Here is a 12,923-nt window from a genome sequence, read left to right on the forward strand (position 1 = left end):
TTCTTAGGGGAGTGGGGAGAGACCTGCAGAGGCCCGGCTCCTTCTCTGTCTTCTGTTCCCTGTGGTCAGATAAAACCAGACCACGGCCCCCCAGGGAGCAGATTGTCAGAGAACTCCAGGGTGTTGCCAGCTTGAGGGAGTTGGCGCATCAGAGACCAGAGTTGTTGACCTGGGACGGGGAGGTTGGTAACGTTGATCCAAGTCTCCAGCAGGCAGGAGGATGGGCCGAGGTGGGAATCCCAGGCCCCACAAATAGTGCTGAGCCATCGGTCCTTTTCCAGCCGTGGCCCCTGGTTCCTGCAGGCAAAAGCCTACAGCCCTAGTCAGGTCACATATAGGCCTTGTCGGCTACAGAAGTTTTTTTGTCCTGCCTCCTTGGTGGGTTATGTCTGTAAACAAGTAGACTCAGGTCCTTCCTGTATGGGCGTCCTCAGTTACTCTGGGTCATAGTGGGCACAGCTATTGTGTCTGTACTGGCGTCTTCAAATGTGAAAACAGAAGTACGTAGTATGTGTGCGAGCCTCGTGGGGCCTGGGAACGGTGGGCGTCGAGGGGTGCCCAGCATGGTGCTAGACAGTTGTGCAGGGCAGTCTGAGCCGGGGCATCTCCAGTGCACACTGGGCACCTGGCCAGTCCCGAGCTGCAGCATTCTGGAGCCTTCAGGCCATTTTCCCACCAGCTTTCTGCAAGGCAGGAAGGCCACATGCAAGATAGGTCATGCACGATAGGCCTTCAAGGGGCACTTTTCCCAGGAGCCACGGAGGTGTGACCTCTGAACTTAGGACTTAGAGGCCATGAGCATCTACGGTCCTAAGTCACAGTGGGCAGCACTCTGGGCTCCAGGGTCAGTACAGAAATAGATATTCTTGGGGCCTTGGGATGATGTAGGCTCAGCCTAAAGCAGAAGCTGCCCATACTCCACAGCTGGGCCCTGAGGGCCCAGCCATCATCCGGGGCCAGATCTGACCTCTCATGCCTCCTCTGCGTGGAAGAGGTGCCGGGATTGCAGGATGGGCTGTGCTTTCTGTGGAAGTCTCTGTGGTGGAGGCAGGGCCTTGTCTGGGAACCTGCTGTCAGTGTGTCGCGTGGCCCATGGCCCTGAGAAGTCTGGACGAGTGTGGCTCTGACCCTCCAGTTTCCTTGCTTCTCGGAGTTATGGGAAGCCAGCAACCCCCTCCCTAGAGAAGCCCAGCCCCGTGGTGGGCACTGTCCTTTTGGACATGCATGGGTGGCTCGCAGAGTCCCCTCTGAAGCCCCTCAGCAGCTCTTGAAGGCTGTGTTGGAGCTCCCTCTCCCCAGGTAATTAGAACAGGCTGGTCCTAAGAAACCCCTCGTAAGAAACCTGTTTCATAAGGCGGGTCTTTGGGTCTCTTCTGCCGTGCGGCCAGTTCAGATCCTGCTGCCTGGCCATGGCTGCTTGTAACTTCTGGGCGAGCGGGGCCTTTGGAGCAACGCCCGTGGGGTTAGTGCGTGCCGGGGCTTTCTCCATGCCTAGCTGTGGCCTACGGGCGCCCCTTCATTTGTAAAACAGACCCACTGGCTGTCCAAGAGAGGTTGAGGCTCTGGCCCAGATTTCTGCCCGCCTTGTCTCGATCTGATCCGCTAGAAGGGGATCGCTGGGGCCCAGGTGTGCCCATTGATGGCTGTCACCTCCAGCCCTCGGCGCTCTCTGTTAATAGACCTTCCCTAGCCAGAGTTGCCACCGTGGCAGAGAGATGCCTGCCACAGAAAGAAGGCGCAGTCCTGCTGAGGGCCCTTCGCCGTGAGAAGGGCGTGCTCCTGTGGGGGAGTGCCTGAACAGCACTTGTCCAGGAAGCATGGCGCGGGAAGCAGAGGGGTGGGGCTGTGCGTTGGGGTGCCCCCGTTGCCCTGCTAGCCAGGTGGAGGCATTTAGCTTCATCTCCAGCCCACGGTTGGTTGTCCTGGGGTTGTTGCAACAGTTGTAGGGGCTCCCGCCTTCCCTGCAGCCACTTCTTCGTGGCCCAGACACTTGCTGGGAGCGAGATGTTCTGAGGGACATCCTGTGTGTCTGGCTTTGCCCCTGGACCTGTTTCCAGGTGAACAGACCTGGATGGCAGCCACCGCCTCGTGTGTTTAGAAAGAACACTGGTGGACATAGAGAGAGCCTGAGCTTCTGTCACAGTGCTGGCTGCCGGCCTTCGTAGGGCTCACGGGGTCAGACGTGCCTTTGTGACTGTGCTGCAGCATTGATGGGTTAAGGGAAGGCCCTGCCTATCGCCCTGGACCCCTCTTCTCGGGGGTGTAGCCTCTCCAGCTACAACTCGGCCTCTTTTGGGGACATATGTGTATGTCCATCCAGGTTCTTCATTCAGACTCTCCAGCTCCCACCGTGAGGGCTCACCTTAGTGCTGGGGAGCCTCTGGTCACCCCTGTCCCCAGGCAGGCATTTTCCTTCACTCCTGGCTTGGTTTCCTGGATTGTGTGTCTTTAGAACAAAACTCAGTGTGTGCTTGAAACACCTGGTTCGGTCCATGGATGTGTGGCTGTGCGCTCCGTCCCTGCATGCCAAGTACGCATGTGTGCTGAGCCATCTGGAGAGGACACGTGCCCACCGCCCTGTGCTGACTACATGTGACCTGCTGCACAGGCCTCGTTTGGGGCCTTGATCCACGCTGAGGGTCATGTGTCTGCGTGTCATGTGTCTGTCGCATGTAGATGTTTGCGTGTTTCAGCATCTGTCTCGAGCGTAGAATGGGTGCCTGACGGTGTCATCGCACACGTACTCTGTGTGAGCAAATGTGCGACTGGAGCTCCCTGAGGTTCTAACGCTGTCTTCTTGTCTTGCTCTCTGTGCTGTCACTGCTGTCTGCTGGCCCTGTGTCTGTCGCTGTCCCACAGTCCTCGTCAGTCGTGGAGGAAAAGGTAAAGCCTGTGCAGTGTGGGCGCTGTCGAGCCAGGCGCGTGGGGGCCTTTGGGGTCGGGAGAGTTTGTGACTAAGACGCTGGTGGTTCTTAATTATAAGCACAGGCAGTTCCTGGGGCCACTGGACACTCCTGCAGCACGGTTACAGATCACCGCCTCCCAACGGGGTCACGACACCGAGGAGGCAGCTGGTTGGCCCAAGGTCCCCGAGACAGCCCCAGAGTAGATACGGGTACCGGGACTCCACTCAGCAAACACCCACCCATCCACAGATGGGGCCGTGCATCCAAAGCCCAGGGCTGGCATTGCCATGGGAGGTAGTGGGTGGGGCCGAGACCCTGTGCTCTGGTGTCAGAGCCCTGGGCCCAGAGCCAGGGGCATGACTATGACCCTCAGATAGTGTGACCCCCTGGGGCTAAAGCCTCTGAAGTGGACAAGCATAGGCGTCTCCTGAGGGCGCTGCAGGATGTAATGAGAGGACACACTGGCCAAGCTTCAGACAGGGCTCTGGCCTCACTCAGCAATGCTGCAAGTGCCAGCCTGGCTCAGAGTAGAGCCATTTGCGATTCTGTGGCGAACAACAAGGAGATGATCAGACAGAATTCCTGGTGATGATTTCTGTCAGGGGAGAGTGGCTGTCTGTCTCTGGATATCGTGTGGGTCTGCACACAGAGCTGTGGAAGGAGGTTATGGACAAGTGTCCCCTGTCCTTTAAAGCAAGATGCTCACACTCTGTCCCTGCTGTCACCCTGTAGCTCAGGGGTCCTCAAACTTTTTAAACAGGGGGCCAGTTCACTGTCCCTCAGACCGTTGGGGGGCCGGACTATAGTTTAAAAAAAAAACTATAAACAAATTCCTATGCACACTGCACATATCTTATTTTGAAGTAAAAAAACAAAACGGCAAAAACACCCGCATGTGGCCCGCGGGCCATAGTTTGAGGACGCCTGCTGTAGCATCTGGTGACAGCCAGGATCGAACTTGTCTGGGGCCAAGGGACCCATTGTGTACATTTCACCCAAGGTCAGAGCCAGCAGGAGAGGGGCCCAAGAAGGAAAAGTGGGCAAAGGACAGGCTGGGAGCCCCTGAGGGAGCAGATGGGAGTTGCAGCCCATCCGCGCCTGGCCCCGCCCTCCAGGGCTGTGCTGAGCGTGTGGCCAAGGCTGCCTTCCCAGGCGCCTCAGGCCTTGTGGGCTGTGTCAGAGCCAGAGTGAGGGCTGAGCTGTGGACCACTGAGGTCTTGATGGATCTGCAGACTCAAACCTTCCCAACTTAACGTCTTCCTTAGGATCTGAGTTTCTCAGATCCGAGAAAGCCTCCTGTGTCACGGGAGGAGGGCTGTGTGCAGTACCTCCTGAGAGGCCTAGGCCTGAGTGTGCCCCTCTGCGTGACTCCCACAGGCATCGATATCCCAGCCCCTGGGGAGCCCCTGCTCCTCTGGTTCTGTCCCTGCCCCCGTGGTACAGCCAGGTCCCAGCGGGTCCAGGGAGCCTGCTCTGCAGGAAGCAGCATCGTCCTGAACAGGACAGGAGCCAGCCATGGAGGGGACAGAGCAGAACGCGCCTCACAAGCTCTGTGTTTCTTCCTGCGTGCGGGCCCCAGCCTGAGACCCTGCCCAGAGTTGGACTTTATGAGGCCGTGTACCCGGCCATCGTCAGTTCTGGTCAGCGGGGGCTGCTCTGCTCCCCTCTTCACTTGCATCCACCGAGCACCACGAGGAAGCCGTCATCTCTCTCCAGAATAGTCTAGCCTCTGGACCCAGCTCCTTGGACCCCTTGGGAAGCCCCCCCTGCCCCCCCATCCCTCCAGCCTCCGTCTCTGGGGATTGAGCTCTGAGCACGAGAGGCTGTGGTTTGAGGGACCGCAATTCTTGACCTAAAGAGCTCTGAGCAGCATGGGCTCTGTGGATGACAGTCCCTGGGTGCAGTGTGTCTGTCCTGGGGTGGGGTGGGAGCTGGCCTTGTCTCCACCACCTGGTGCCTGACTTGAAGCTCCATGGAAGAGGGTCTCTGCCCTCTCCAGTTCTAAGGCCCACGTAGCGTCTTCTCGCGGACAAGCCCACGTCAGGTGGCCTTGAGCTTCACTCTACAAGTCCAGGCTACCAGACATCCCGTTTCCTGGTGTAGCTCTCGGTGCCAGTGCTCCATGGCAACGGGGACAAGGCACCGAGCCAGAGAAAGGTGCCCAGGGGACTGCAGAGGGGGTGACCCAGCAAAAGGGCAGGCCTCTCTTACTCTGTCCTTTGTTCAAGCACTTTCCAGTGAGTTCTCATGAAAGGACGAAGGAGTGGGGGAGGGACCACGTAACAGGGAGCAGGGGCAGCAGGAGGTGTTTTCTTGTCACGGGCGCCGTGCTGTGAGTCTGGGCTCCACATAAGGAGACCGTCACCGTAACAGCTGCCACTCCCAGGACCCGTCAGTGCTGGCCATGATGCCGAAGGGCCTTCGCTGGCACTGCTGTGGGTGTCTCCGCATACATAGCAGATGTCTGTTTAAATCCAAAGAACTAAACATGGTAAGGCACACGGACAGGGAAGTCTTCCGTGGGATCACAGTGAAGCAGAGGTTCCCCTGAAGGTGCACATGCCTGTGATTAGAGAGTGGCTGTGGATAGGGGGGCAGGAGGTGTGATGGGCTTCCCAGGAGACCACGCCCTGCCCACAGCGGCCTCTCCCTGAGCCAGGCGAGGGGTGTCGTGTGGAACCGCTCTGTGCAGGAGAGGCATCTGCATGCGCAGAGTGGTCAGTTCTCATTTCATGAGCCACCATCTGACCGTCCGCTTCCTGTCCTCCCTCACATTTCAGCAGGAAGGAGCGCCCCACCTCTCTGAATGTCTTCCCCCTGACCGACGGCATGGTACGTGCACAGATGGGGGGCAAGCTCGTGCCTTCGGGGGACCACTGGCACCTGAGTGACCTCGGCCAGCTGCAGTTCAGCTCCACCTACCAGGTTTTGTAGCCGTGCTGTGGAGTGAGGGTCTTCTCCCTGTCGCCCATGTCCATTCAGGAGTCCAGTCTTCGCATACAACCCTTTGCAGCTTTTCCTGGGTTAGTGGGACCCCTCGCTGAGGTGCGACAACAATGGAGAAACTGGACCAGCTCAGAAGGGCATGGTCTTGTATTGGCACCTACTAGTCCAGGCCAACGCCCCTGCAGTTACGGAGGCCCATCTGTTAGGGCTGAGCTTGGCGACCGTCCCCCAAACACACCCCAAAGTACTCGTCTGCGGCCAGCCCGGATGCCAGCCCAGAGTGCACTGAGCTTCTGGTATCTGAGGTTTACACAGCAACCAGGAGTCACAGGCCAGGAGGCAGCGTGTCTTCTCTGGGCTGTTCTCACCCCCTGCACATGCCAATGGCTTCCGGCTCTCTGAGTTTGAGAAGCGACATCCTGGGTGTGCACAGCTAACCAGGGGCTGCACCCCGGAATGGGGGGCCCTGAGAAAGCCTAGGGCAGGAACTTCCCATGGCCCAACACTCGTTCAGGGCCCCTGGTCACTTGCAGCCCGTTTTAGTCTGAGCTCAGCCTGTCTGGAGGGGACAGGCTGTGGCAGGACAGGACATTGACCCCCTTGCCAGGTAAGGATGCCACCCTCAGGGGTGGAGAGGTGAGCCTGGGGCTGGTGAATTTCCTGCAGAGGCTATCGGAAGACGCCTGCAGGAGGCAACGGGCTTCGGCGTCTGGACAGGGTTGGGGTGTGGACATGGGGCCCAGATGTCCTAGAAATTTCCTTCCTGCTGTAGCTGACTTCGAGCTGACTGTGCTCGCCTCCGCCTCCGAGTGCCTGGCTTGCCTGCAGGAGGCAGCTTCAAGCTGTGACTCCACTAGCTTCTACTTTTGCTCCAGGGAGTGAGCATGTCTCTGTGACATTTGACCCAGGCGCTCAACTGCCAGTTATGAGCTATCCTGCCATAACTGGGTGGGGCTGTGGGGTCCCAGCTATCCCCACCATTCAGGCCAGACTTGGCCATGTAAGCCAGCTGCTCCCACTCTCAGCTTGCAGCTGGGGCTTCCCAGGGAGCTCTTGCAGAAGCCACTGGCCTCCGGCTCCCGGGCTCCGTTTCTCCTGCCGCGTCTGAGCCAGCGATTTCCTCATGACACCTTTTCTCTCTCCTCCTGTGCTGTCTGACACAGTGTCTCTCCTAATAAACCACAGTGCTTCATGTTTTAGTTCTTAGGTGCATTTTATTTTTAATTTTTTCAAACAATTATTTAAGTTCTTTTAATTTCATGTTCTAGGTTTTAAAGTTTTTCTAATTTCTTAATTTTGTTGTTGTTTTTGTTTTGTTTATTTGTTTTTATGTACTGTATTTTCAGTGTTTTAACCAAACAATTGTGGCTACTCATGGTGAGGAAAGACCGCTAAGAGTTTGGGTCTTTGCATTTGGAGGTCACTGCTACACGTTGATGTTTAGGAGGTTGAGAGGTTTGCCTTTAGGTAAGTGGTGGCCAGGGGGAGTGTCCCGTGGGTAAGTGGTGGACCATAGGGTAACGGAGGAGCTAAGGGAGCTTGGGGGAGTCCTGGTTTGTCGCAGAATTTCCCACAGTGATTACCAGGGGCAAGGAGACCCACAGAAAACCCACAGACACAAGTTTGAGAGTCGCAGGTAGGCTGGGAAACGTGGCCGGTGCGGAAGGGGGCTGGAAGGTGTGGTTCTGTGAGAGGGGCCTCTGACCCTGACCCCCCTGGGCTTCCCGGAATTCCCGCACCTGGTGGCTGCAGAGCGCCCTCCCCACAGGACGCCAGTGCCCCTGCCATGTGGAGGGGCAGAGCGCCCGGGGAGCCATCACAGGAGCTTTCAGTGCGTGTCGGTGCTGTGAAAGGAAAGGTGTTTTCCTTCTCATTTGGACCCTAAACTGTAGAACCCGAATCCTTTTTGGAATGTATTAACAGGCGCATCTAAGGAGGGTGCGACAAGCCCTCAAGTAGGGCTTCTCACCTCTGCACCTCGACTAGCAGGGCTGTGGGGCTGTCCTGTGCTCTGTGGGATGTGGAGGGGCGCCCCCGGACTCCACCCACTCCATGCAAGAGCACTTAACCCCCTCAAGTGTCGCCAGATATCACTGGCGTCCCCTGGGGACATGGCCTCCCAGGTCAGAAAACCCTGCCCAGAGGAGGATTTGGAACTGTGATTCCTGGTAGAGAAGTCTCGGGAGCCTGTTAGATGAAGCTGGAAGTTGCTGTCCCAGGGAGAGGCAGTGTCCTGCCCTGGGCCTGGCTGGAAAACATAGATCTCAGAAGTCTCCAACCAGCTCTGGCTCCTGGTCACAGGCAGTGTAGGTGGGTCCCAGCATTCCTCCAGCTTTCTGGAGCGTGCGGGACACCCCCTCATCAGCCCCTCCCGGTTAAGAAATTCCCTTGGAAGTGTGCCCTCTGGAGAAACCATGTGCCCTGGCACCGTAGGGCAACGGATGTGCACCGTGAGCCGCCTCTCAGCCGCACCCCCACCCCAGGAGCTTCAGCCCTCCTGAGACCACGCCCCTTCTCAGCACCATGAAAGGGAACTGCTGCCCACGGGCTGCAGAGAGGCTCTGGGCACCTGCTCGGGTGACTCGGCCATCGATAGACGAGTGGGGGCTATTTTTATTGCGATTGTCCAATGGTTCCAGTAGGGAAGACTGCAGGAGAAGTGTTTGTTCCACATCCTATACTGATTCAGGTGGAATGTGTTCTCCAAGAAATCCTTCAGGTTAACAGTCGATTGTAGATGTTAATTACCTGATCTTTTTCATTCCTGGGACATTTAGGGGGTGTCCCGTTCTGTGGAAATGGAATTTCAGTTTGTACTTGCGTAGATGTCTGGAGTAGACTGTGGTCCCTTTGAGCTGTGGAGGTTGAGCATTACATATCACTTGGTGTGTCTGTTTGGGAGGCCATGACAGGCAGAATTGGGGAGGTGTGCACCCCTTCACAGCTCCTGACTAGCCAGGGTGGGAAGCAGGATACAGGAGTGGGTGGGACCAGGAGCCAGCCAGTGCCAAGCAGCAGAGTGAGAACTGGGTCAGAGGCCTCCTCCCTGGCCCCGTTAGAGCCCTTCGCCCACCCTGAGCTGCACCTTGTTTCTGACCACCCACTGGCTGCAAAGGGTTGCCTGCCATATCTGTGTAGCTCCATGTCCATCACATGCGGCATCATCGGGGAGCGTGCCAGCAGAAAGCCCCCATTTAAACCATTTACATAAGGTGGTGGCTGCCTCCGGAAAGCCAGAGGCAGTGGCTAGATGAGCCACGTGACTAGGCCACGAGTCATTGGCCCGACGGGAGAGCAGGGGTCCACCTGTTCCTTCCAGTTCGGATGCCGTTTTATTATGGTCAAGTGGCAAAGAAGCCGAGCGAGGGGGCCTCATCCAGAGCCCCGGGGGGGCGGGGGCCTGCACAACGAGCTTCCCCTCTTCCTGTGTTTGGCCCTAGTGTCCACATGATGAGATGTCTCAGTCGGGCCAGTCCTCAGTGGCTGCCACGCCCAGCACCACGGGCACCAAGTCCAACACACCCTCGTCCTCCGTGCCCTCGGCCGCAGTCACACCCCTCAACGAGAGCCTGCAGCCCCTGGGGGATTACAGCACTGGCACCAAGAACAGCAAGCGGGCTCGGGAAAAGCGCAACAGCCGCAACATGGAGGTCCAGGTCACACAGGAGATGCGAAACGTCAGCATAGGTACTGCGACTACCGGGCACTTGCCACCTGCTCTCCTGCCCTCCCTACCCTCTCATCCATCCTGGGAGATTTCTCTCCCTCCTACATATTGTAGTTTTGGAAGATGTATTAGTCCACTCGGATCGCCCTAATAAACACCACAAACTGGGCATGCTAACCATAGACATTTATTTCTCCAGTTCCGGAGGCCAGAAGTCAGAGATCAGGGTGTGGGCAGGGCCGATTTCCCCTGAGGCCATCTCCTCCCTGTGTGTGTACATGGTTCTCCCTGTGTGTGTCTTCATCCTAATCCCCTCTTTTTAGAAGAACGTAGTCCGAGGGGAGCAGGGCTCACCCTAGCAGCCCCTTCTTACCTTGATCAACTCTTTAAATACAGTCACTTTCTGGGGGCCTGGGGGCAGGGCCTTCAATGTGTGAATTTGGAGGATACAACTCAACTCAGCTTCTAACAGTAGACCACCGCCATCCAGCAGATGCGTCTAGGCCAGTGGTCGGCAAACTCATTAGTCAACAGAGCCAAATATCAACAGTACAACGATTGAAATTTCTTTTGAGAGCCAAATTTTTTAAACTTAAACTTCTTCTAACGTCACTTCTTCAAAATACTCGCCCAGGCCGTGGTATTTTGTGGAAGAGCCACGCTCAAGGGGCCAAAGAGCCGCAGTTTGCCGACCACTGGTCTAGGGAAAAGGGGGAGAAAAATCGGGACAGTGTCCTGTTCAGATGAGATCATGAGAAGGAGGCACAGTTCTGGGGACAGCCCTCACCTGCCACCAGCCTGGGAAAAGCCCTTTCCTGAGGGTGTCTCCCTGGCGGTAGGCTAGCAGGGGTCTCTAGTCCGGGGGCCAGAGGACGACCGTGAGTACCGCAGGGAACTTCAGGCACACTCCTGACCCTGTCCCACTCTGTCCCCCAGGCATGGGCAGCAGTGACGAGTGGTCTGATGTTCCAGACATTATCGACTCCACCCCAGAGCTGGACGTGGGCCGGGAGCCCCGCCTCGACCGCACCGGCAACAGGTACTCACTGGCCCAGGACCGGGTCCTCATCAGCTCAGCATTCACCTCAGGAGTCGCTGCCCTTGCTGAGGGGCCCCCACAGCCTCTCACAGTGGGAGGAGGTCGGGCACCGACCCGCTGCCCCTACCACGCCTGCACCTGCACAGCAGTGTTGGCTTTGAGTGCCTGTGCAGGGTCTCCCCTTGGCCCATGGATGTTGCCCACTCACTGCCGTTCCCTGCTGCGTTCCTCACAGCCCGACCCAGGGGATTGTCAACAAGGCTTTTGGCATCAACACTGACTCCCTGTACCACGAGCTGTCAACCGCGGGGTCCGAGGTCATCGGGGACGTGGACGAAGGGGCCGACCTGCTAGGTAAACACAAGCTGTCTCGTGACCCTAGGGCCCTGGGCTGTTGTTGGTTTCATTTGTGATGAAAGCCAAGTCTCCGTCAGCTGTGAGCTAGGAACTTGTTTATGCAGTTTTATTCACATTTAACTCACACACCATAAAACTCAGCCACTGACAGAATACTCCGGGTTGTGCCTCCACCTGGTTTTAGAACAACTCTCACCCAGGAAGACACCCATGCTAATTAGCACCGGGCTGAAGCACCGCCCCTGCCCCACAGGCAGTCCACTCTGTAGGAGTGTGTGAGGTGCAGGCTGTTGCCAGCTCCTCCCTCCAAAAGGAAAATGCCAGGCGGGTCAGTGTGCCTCTGCGCCCTCACACCTCGGTCTCCAGCAGAGCTCCCTGCGCCCGGGTCTGATGTGGGTGCAGAGCTGGCCGCTCGATATGGACTTGCTCCTGGTCCTCCCTCCCGTCCCAGGGTGGCCATCAGGCATGTAGAGCACCTGGGTTTTGCCAGGCAGCTGCTGGTACCCAAGGACTGCCCATATGCTTCGAAGCCAGGCAGGCGGGAAGTCAGTGTCACCTCGGGAGTCTCTCAGTGGGGTTCAAACCTCCTGCCCCTGACCGTGTGTTCGTGTGCCCCCCACCCCAACCCCTGAAGACCCCTAATCCCAACTGTCTGCCCAGAGCCCTTGAGAAGCAGCCTAGTCCCCCAAGCCATGCTGTGGGAAGAGCTCCAGGACCTGAGCCCCCTGGCAGGTGGGCTTCGGGGCGGAGTATGGCTGTGTTTCCAGGGAGCAGTGGTTCTGTGGGTCCTCTCCCCACACCCAGCTCCCCTGAAGTGGCTCACAGGGAGAGGGCTGCTCTGTCCTCACTGCTCAGGCAGGAGCAGCATCTGCACCTGGGGCAGCCGCCTCAACTGTGCACATGGCTAGTCGGGGTGGACCCTGCTCTCCCTCCACCAGCGTCTGAGGGCTGCCTTCCACGTCATGATCTGTCTTTCATTATCTGCTCTCATTGAAGGCTTCTTATTGCTCGTCTTTCTGTGGCTGTCACTTCACTGATTAACACTGACGCCCCAAACCGTGTCTGGACCCCCATGCTCAGCACTTGCATGTGGTCAGCACGGTCCCCAGTGACTCGGCGGCCTTCCAGCTGCACCTGTTGCCAGGCCTGGGCCTGCGTGGAAGAGTCCAGTTGGTATTTTCAGTCTAGCAGGTTGTCACTTTCTTCATTTTGGGGTAGCCTCTTGGCTGTTTTCATACGTTGATTATCTTGGGGTAGGGGACACCTGTGAGCATAATTAATTGGGGTGTCAGCCCACACCACCTTGTGTCTGAAATGCAAGTTTTTTCAGCTAATTTTTAAATTGTGGTAAAATACACATAAAATTTACCATCTTGTGCTTTTTTGAGTGTATATTATAAATTATATTCATACTCGGTGGTGAAAGACTGAAATCTTTTCGTCTAAGATCAGGAACAATATGTCCACTTTCATCAACATATACTTTTAATGGAATTTTTATCATAAGCATTGTAAAAATATATATTTGTAAATGTACAAAAGCTATTAATATTCAGGAGAATCTAATTGGGGCAATCACTAGTAGTATTTTGATGTCCTTCCACTCTTCTTTACATAGTTCAGATAATGGCATACATATTCTGTTTTTAGGCATTTTTTAATTTTGGAAAAATGATACGTGCATATTATGATAGTCAGATAACATCAGAAATTACCGAGAAGAGCGTGAAAACCAAAGGCCTCCCGCCCCCACCCTGTGATGTGTGTGTTCTGTCTTGGTGACACTCTCCCAGGCACCGTAGATCACGGGACGTGCGTGGTCAGCTCACGTCTCCTTTTCCTGGTGGGTGACGTTGCCATTTCCCTGAGCTTCTAATGGGCTACACATTTTAACTGTTTCCTGGTGTGACTGTGAGTTTCCCAGTCAGTTCTCTCTGGGTTCTGAGTTTTGCTGTCTGAAGACTGCTGCCATGGATGCCTGTGGGTGTGCATCATTGCCCACATCTCT

At 56.5% G+C, this 12,923-nt stretch overlaps 1 protein-coding gene across 6 annotated transcripts in view; it reads left to right on the forward strand.

Moving 5' to 3' along the window:
- MAPK8IP3 (mitogen-activated protein kinase 8 interacting protein 3) overlaps window positions 1–12,923 on the forward strand; it is a 51,851-nt gene that overhangs the window by 17,999 nt on the left and 20,929 nt on the right. For 3 of the 6 annotated variants that reach the window (XM_079785586.1, XM_079785589.1, XM_079785590.1), the window contains exons 5-9: window positions 2,860–2,883; window positions 5,687–5,831; window positions 9,293–9,539; window positions 10,456–10,558; window positions 10,794–10,912. In XM_079785586.1, the coding sequence (XP_079641712.1) occupies window positions 2,860–2,883; window positions 5,687–5,831; window positions 9,293–9,539; window positions 10,456–10,558; window positions 10,794–10,912 (638 nt within the window). Of the gene's footprint in view, window positions 1–2,859; window positions 2,884–5,686; window positions 5,832–7,196; window positions 7,320–9,292; window positions 9,540–10,455; window positions 10,559–10,793; window positions 10,913–12,923 lie in introns of those variants that run through there. The other 3 variants (XM_079785587.1, XM_079785588.1, XM_079785591.1) reach the window with 3 other exon arrangements.

This window comes from Cnephaeus nilssonii (genome assembly GCF_951640355.1).
Source record: "Cnephaeus nilssonii genome assembly, chromosome: 2".
Lineage (NCBI taxonomy): Eukaryota > Metazoa > Chordata > Mammalia > Chiroptera > Vespertilionidae > Cnephaeus > Cnephaeus nilssonii.